Consider the following 7,954-nt stretch of genomic DNA (forward strand, 5'->3'; position numbering starts at 1 on the left):
CATATAGTTTTCTATCTGCACAGATCATCCAATGATCTATCTGCACAGATCAGCCATTAATAGATGAGCGAATGAGCCTTGCAGGTGAGTGGAGGGTGGTTGGCATCGATAGCAACTCCACTGTCAGGCTTGCTAAACAAATAGGCCTACTTCTGGCTTTACGATAGTTTACATGACTATGTTTTTGGGCAACCCTTTGATACATGTGCCCGGTTGTGTATGGTGTAAGTCCCTTATAGCAAAATAACGTGACCAACTTCCGTTCATATTAGACATCTTTACCGTGCCAGGCGAGATGGACAGACAGTTGGACGGACAGACACATAGAGCTAACGCATGATCGCTTTCAACCTTTTTTGGAAAGCATTAAGAGTAGCACACACTCCAAGTGTAATGATAAACCACATTTACACGTCTTTCTTTTTTAAATCGGACATGTTTTTAATAATGAAAACGTCAGCAAATATGTGCAAAATATTGCTGAAATATTTATATTTGAACCAATAATTATTTTCAATAAAAACTCGGCTCAAGAAAGTACATGTTTTTAACCAACAACACAGTATAGCTTAAACGAATATCCAATATTCGAGTGCAAAACGTTCTCATTCGCAGTAAGTTCTTATCATAAGAAATGGACCCTCAAAGTTTACTGAAACGTGCCAGTGTGCATTTAGACAAGTGCACTTTTAAACTTAGTTTTCAATTTACATCGTAACGGTTGTAATCCGCAGTAGGCAACGACACATGACAGTTTACATCTATTGATGGAAAGTTAGTGTGAATAAATGTGCACGTGCCTTTAAAGTTAAAAATACAAAAAATAAATTAAGGGCAAAGGTGAAATGCCGCCACATCAGTCAATGCATCTGCCCCTGCATTTACACACACCCGCATTAAACGATACAATGTAAATCCTAAACACGGAATTAATAAATATACGTCGAATTGAATACCGCAGTAGTAATAATTACGTTAAACGTTCGCGATTCTTATGAACCAATCAACCAATATCAGCCTCATCAGCCACCTTTAAAGTGGCTCTGACAGCTGATCATGTTTGCAGTGGAGGTAAACGACAATAATAACGCGTGCAGGAGGTTGACTGAAGTGCAAAGCAAACGGGTGATGGTGGTGGTGGTGGTAATGATGAAGCAGCCAGATCCCTTCCACCATCAGCGACACACAGCCAGATCTCCTACACCATCTCGTGGTGGTTCTTGCAGGCCGTGTTGAGGTCTCGCACCGTGCGCTCCACCCACGCCTGGAACTCATGGAGCATCACCACGGCGGGGATCTTAAGTGCGCACTTTAGCTGCTTTTCCTCCTCCTCCTCTTCATCCTCCACTTCATCAGCAGCATCTTTCCCCTGCTCGTCGCAACTGGGCGGGTGCAGCAGCTGCAGCTGGATCTGGCGGGGAGTCTGCCCGGCGGGGCGCAGGGCGCTGCAGAGGTGCTCGAGCAGAGCCTCGAGTGAGCGCGCGGTGCCGCGCAGGGAGGCGAGCGTCGACCGCTGCTCCGGCTGCCGCTGAACTCGCTCGGTGAGCAGGCGGCGCAGGTAGTCGAGGAAGAAGGCGAGCGCCCCGGCGTCACGGAGCAGCCGCTTCTGATGGCTCTGGGCCCACGGGAAGAAGGACCTCCTGCGGGAGAGCAGGGGCACGCCGGCGGCGCGCATGTCATGCGCCCAGTCGCCGGCCTCCACCTCCTCGCTGGAGCCCTGCGGGCGGTGAGCGATCACAACAAGCGGGTGTAAGCATGTATTCAATAGAGCAAGGGTGTATCATTAACAGGCCCCTGCGGGGTGGGCTGGTAGGAACGAATAACCAAAGAATATAAACATAATGTATTATTACACTTGTTTAGCCAGGAAAGCCTCACTGAGTGTAAAGGTTTTAGTAGGGTCCTGCCAAGTGTTTGCAGTAGGGGGCGATGTTGCTACACCTAATCGGACGATACGAAGGGAGAGTTTGAGGCCTAGGCTTTAGGCCTAGCTGTAGGCTTTAGGCCACTGTGAGTTAATTCTTAATTTAAATGTTTTAATTATTAATGTATAATTTTAATGTTTTAATTATTAATGTAAAAGCTTTAAATGTAAACGTTTCTATTTGAAAACATCAGGGAATGTAACATTGTTAAACATTAACTCCCTTTCACACACGCGGGGGTACGATACGAAGGGAGAGTTTGAGGCCTAGTTCTAGGCTTTAGGCCTAGCTGTAGGCTTTAGGCCGCTGTGAGTTAATTTTTAATTTAAATGTTTTAATTATTAATGTATAATTTAAATGTTTTAATTATTTATGTAAAAGCTTTAAATGTAAATGTTTCTATTTTAAAACATCAGGGAATGTAACATTGTTCAACATTAACTCCCTTTCACACACGCGGGGGTACGATACGAAGGGAGAGTTTGAGGCCTAGTTCTAGGCTTTAGGCCTAGCTGTAGGCTTTAGGCCGCTGTGAGTTAATTTTTAATTTAAATGTTTTAATTAAAAGCTATCTCAGGGAATTATAAGGGAATGTTACACTTGTTTAGCCAGGAAAGCGTCACTGAGTCTAAAGGTTTTTGTAGGGTCCTGCCAAGTGTTTGCAGTAGGGGGCGATGTTGCTACACGGACGGACGGACGATATAATCTTTTGTAGGCTGGTTCACTTCGTTCCTACCAGTATCATCGTGATATTGGGATGTTATCGTTATGGGACAAAAATAACCTTCAACCGTTTTGGCCGATTAGCCTACAAGAAACGTTTCATATATTACGACGAACTTTGAAAAGGCGATGTGTTGGAGCCGCTGATTCTGATCGTCTCCCCAGCCATGTGGACCGTGGAGTGGGGCCTCGTGAGCCGCGTGTGATTCCGTAGGCGCTGAGCGCAGGAGGAGCCACTTACGAACGCCGGGATGAGTTGTGTCCCCATCGCTTGCAGCTGCTTGGCGAGCTGAAGGGTGAGCTGCAGGGAGGAGTGCCACGAGTCGCTCTCGGGGACTCCTCCTTTCTCTCCCGGCAGCCAGTGCTGCGCTGCGGGCGGCACGCACACACACACGCGCGCACTTAAGATACATGTATGCCGCTAGATCAGGGGTCAGCAACCAACGTAATAATGAGACATTTTTTTCGAATTCGGTAAAAAAAAGTCTTAATGTTTCAAGAGCCGAAATGCACGCGGTGAATACGAGATGTTGGTCCTTGATAAACGATGTCACGAAGCGGTCCTTAAAGGGCCGTAGGGCGACCCCAGAGCCACAGGTTGCTGGCCCTTGCCCATGGTAAACTAGAGTCCCAAGGTCAAGGGTCAGCAACTAAAAATAACAAGAAGATTTTTTTTTTAGAATCCGGTTAAAAACTCAATCTTTCAAGAGCCATGTTCTTAGGTTGTTTTCGGTAAAGTCACGTAGGTAAAATTTTAAAATTAATAAAAGTAAAATAAAAATAAAATAAAAATCACGACGTTTCGGAGGCAACACAAGCTTCCGTCCTCAAATCTAGAATTTCAAGAGCCGCTGTGCAGTCCTTAAAGAGCGGCATTCGCCTCCGGAGCCACGGGTTGCCAACCCCCGTGCCGGATGAATGGGGATTGTTTGACCATATTTCACCATGCTGGTCAGCGCTAGAACCGGTTCAAATATTGGTCACTGAAGTTGGCCGTGATTGGGAATCGAACTCAGGAAATCAGGTCCGCAATTCATTGTGATAATCACTACGCCACCACACTTCATCCAGCAGTGAACTGACAATTGGTAAAGTTTGCTACGTGAACAGAACGTGCCAATTTGTTACTAATTCTAGATTCTTTCGGTAAAGTCACGTAGGTGAAAATAATAATAAAATAAAATAAACCCACAACATTAACAATTGAGTAAATTCAGTAACAAATTGAAAGTTGTATTCACGTGATAATCCTTACTCATTGGCTGTGTCTTGTAGAGGTGGGTGTACGACATCTTTATATTTACACGACCTAACCTAACAAACGTAATCATGTACATGACCGATTATTATCATCATCGCAGCCATCATCGTAAAAGTACAACAATAACAGTAATACATTCTAGATTTGAAGCTTTCGTGACTGCAAGGATTCATATTCTTAGGTTTTTTTCGGTAAAGTCACGTAGGTAAAAAATTAAAATTAATAAAAGTAAAATAAAAATAAAATAAAAATCACGACGTCTCGGAGGCAACACAAGCTTCCGTCTTCAGGTGGAACCGTCACTTGATACAGCTATATACTTGATACAGCTATCGTGCTGTGACGGTTCCACCTGAAGACGGAAGCTTGTGTTGCCTCCGAGACGTCGTGATTTTTATTTTATTTTTATTTTACTTTTATTAATTTTAATTTTTTTACCTACGTGACTTTACCGATAAAAACCTAAGAATATGAATATTACAGTAATACAACCGCGGTGTATGTTTCAACCTTACTTCTAGAAGAAGTCATCATCCGCGATGAAAATGTCCGATTCATGGCTGGCGTGGATGTTTAAGAGTGCACGTTGAACCGTGCCAGTCGGAGGTGCGGTGTCGAGGCGGCTTGTGGCGTCGACCTCGGAGGAAGAGACTGATGTCGGCTCAAAGCACCTCCCGCCTCTATATACCGCGCGCACACACACGGGGCAGAGCGGGGGGAGGTGGGGCAGGGGAGGGGGGAGTATTGTGTAAATCCCGTGGCGTGGGGGACACCACAGTCGCCCCGTGTAAGTCATACGCTCAACTTCCACATTTGTTCACGTGGCGGAATTCGTGTGCGCGGGGGGTTGGTTGCACCGTGCACATTGCGTTGACGTGGTCGTCACGTGAATTAAAAAGTAATACAACCACCCCCTCCCCCAGACATGTTTTAGCCTCTTCACTTGAACATTTAATACTGTACTGTATTCGTTTTAGTCTGTTTGGCTTTCCAGTTCAACATTATCGGTCATCAGCATGTGCTTACACGAGCAAATTATTTACCGGTTCTGACCATCGGGAGTGGAGGGTGGGGAGGTTTCATCAGCAGTTGTCGACGCGTTAAACGAATACCGCTGGATTGTGTGATGTTTGTGATGAGAGCGCTCGGTTTAAACACACAAAACCGTCAACGTATAAATACGTACTCTACGTACAGTAGTATACATCCTCATTTTGTCGGTGCTGTGGTGCAATGAAAACATTTCTCGCGTGGAGGTTGGCCGGTTTGGCTCAGAGGTCAGGGCCGTGACCTGCCACCGCTGACGGGGGCTGGGTTCGAGTCCAGGCAGCCGCGTGAGATGCAACCAGGTGATGTCCAGTGGAGCAGCCGCGTGTGATGGAACCAGGTGATGTCCAGTGGAGCGAGTTTATGGTCTCGGCTCGAGCACGGATGACCTGCACAACCAAGATCGTCTCTTTGCAGTGGCGCCATTGGGTTGGTGTCACCCAGTGCGGTGACTCGTGGTGTCACTCAGCCCCCCATGGACCTCCTCCCGTACCAGACAGTACAGGATCCTTAGTAATGTGTTTTGTACTAATGTTACTCGTAAATCGTAATTCCCGCATATCACTGGATGTAATGGCAATAGTAGTGACGTAAACAACTAGCAAAATTTAAATGACACCTTTTAAATTACAATATCATACGTACAGCCTAAGTGTACTGTTACATAGTTTCATGTGGTTAAAGTGAAAATTCGGTAAGAAAACAATAGAAGTAAAAAAAAGTCTAAACATTTAAAAACTACATTAAATCAGATATATATTTGCAAGACAGTGATGTTTTTCAAGTAAAAAAAAAGACAAATGAATTTTTTTTAATTTTATATTTAAGTTATATTTCTAAACATGTATCAAGAAACATAACATTTTCCCCCACTTCATGTTTTAAATTGTCAATTTCTCTAGTTATCAAAAAGTTATATAATCAATAATTGTTCTTCATGTAAGTTTAGTATCAATTTTAATCATAGAATAATGTGATATAATTGTAAATTGCTTAAATGTAATATTTCTTAGATTATATGAATATAGCGCGTGCAGACGAGATCACGTGATTCGAAGCGTCACTTCAGTTAGTTGGGTAACAATGACTGCTCTGACCGGAGCGCATTAGAAGGTTCAAAAAGTAAATTAGCATAGAGTTTTAGCCTTGTAGGTATATTGATACAGTACATGTAAGCCGGGCTTACGAAAAAAAAATTCGTTATAACTACAGGGATATTTTTTAAATTAAAAAATCATAAACTTCTGCTGAAACACTGCACAAAAACGTTATAAACAGTAATTTTGGTGTGACCCCCTCTGATGGTGTCACCCGGTGCGTTCCGCACTTCCCGTACCCCCCTAGTGACGCTACTGCCTCCGTGTATTTTGAAGCAAAAGTTGGGAGGGGGGGGAGGTCAGTCTTTTTAAATCCTTTATATTAAGTTCACTTGCTTGCTTGCGCGCGCGCTTACGACCGTGCAAATCTTTCGGTCGTTTTTTAACCCACTTCCCGTGATCCAATCGAGCTGACATTTTGCACACAGACTCGTTGTGCGTGACAATTTATCTTCGTGAAAAAAAATTCCAAAATTTTACACTTTTTAGGATTTTTTTAAAAATATTTAATTACCAATTGCTTAATGGTGGCAAGCAATCATCTGACCCATAGGTGGCAGCCATCTCAAGCCAGAGGACGAGAGGACTCTAGCCGCCACGCATATAAAGGGTTTATAGTGAAAAACTTTGTTTTTACGGGTTAATTTTGATCCGTGTGGTGTGTGTGACCAGATTTGTCTGACCTTCTTGAGACTGGGCAACAGTTTGGGGTTCGTCTTACTTTGCGGAGCGTCTTTTGATCGGGACACCACGGTACCGTATAGTAGAGGTTAAATTTCGATTTAAAGCTTTCGTGACTGCAGGGATGCATCTTCTTGGTTCTTTCGGTAAAGTCATCACGTAGAAGAAAAATAATAAAATAATACAAATTAAACATAATAAAATAATTCTCACGACGTTTCGGCCACAACGCAAGCAGCCGTCTTCAGGTGGAGACTGTCTCTCGACAGACCTGTTCTCCACCTGAAGACGGCTGCTTGCGTTGTGGCCGAAACGTCGTGAGAATTATTTTATTATGTTTTATTTTTATTATTTTATTATTTTTATTCTACGTGATTTTACCGAAAGAACCAAGAAGATACCGTATAGTGCATCAGTGTTCTTCATTGCAAGGCCCGCGGGCCACTAGTGGTGCTTAGTTGCCTTTAGTGCGGCCTCTTACGTGCAGCCCCCGACAATACACAAATGTGAAAATACCCCCCCCCCCATCATCCTGCTGTCAAACCCAATGCTTTCATACTCTTTGTTTTTTTAGGTAAAGTCACGTAGGTAAAAAATAAAATAAAATAAATGAAAACAACTAAAATTAAATCACGACGTTTCGGGCGCAACACAAGCGTCCGTCATCAGGTGGGAAAGCTTGGCCTACTGCTGATGCAGACTGTTTTAAAACAGCATGGTCTACTGCTGATGCAGACTGTTTTAAAACAGCATGGCCTACTGCTGATGCAGACTGTTTTAAAACAGCATGGCCTACTTTCCCACCTGATGATGGACGCTTGTGTTGCGCCCGAAACGTCGTGATTTAATTTAGTTTTCATTTATTTTATTTTTGACCTACGCGACTTTACCGATAAAACCAAAGAGTATGAATCATTGCAGTCACAAAAGCTTCAAATCTAGAACCAATGGTTTCAAGTGTGCGGCGGCTCTTACACAGTGACGATGCCTCATCGGCGAAACTGCCGTCCCCGCTCCCTCCTCTGAAAGTTAGCGAAAAACACCGGCATAGTTCTTCTGGCAAACACTGCCTCTGCCAGGTTCGCCTTGCAGGGACATTGCTGCTGCACCTTTTCATCTTTGAAGTTGGAAAGAAGTGTGGCCTGGTACGCCAGCAGATGACCTGTCCTAATAACAGGGTACTTGTATTGGAAACTATATATACCGTTTAAAAAAGAAAA

At 43.8% G+C, this 7,954-nt stretch overlaps 1 protein-coding gene across 1 annotated transcript; it reads right to left on the reverse strand.

Moving 5' to 3' along the window:
- Nucleotides 1-416: 416 nt before the first annotated feature.
- On the reverse strand, nt 417-4,579 carry LOC144719505 (uncharacterized). The gene is made up of 3 exons (XM_078595492.1): nt 4,425-4,579; nt 2,890-3,017; nt 417-1,717 (listed from the first exon to the last, which is right to left on the reverse strand). Exons 1-3 carry the CDS (start codon nt 4,465-4,467, stop codon nt 1,199-1,201), a joined length of 690 nt encoding a protein of 229 aa, XP_078451618.1. The 5' UTR covers nt 4,468-4,579; the 3' UTR covers nt 417-1,198.
- Between the last annotated feature and the right edge of the window lie 3,375 nt (nt 4,580-7,954).

The sequence above is a fragment of the Lampetra planeri genome, chromosome 6 (genome assembly GCF_965212315.1).
Source record: "Lampetra planeri chromosome 6, kcLamPlan1.2.h2, whole genome shotgun sequence".
NCBI lineage: Eukaryota > Metazoa > Chordata > Hyperoartia > Petromyzontiformes > Petromyzontidae > Lampetra > Lampetra planeri.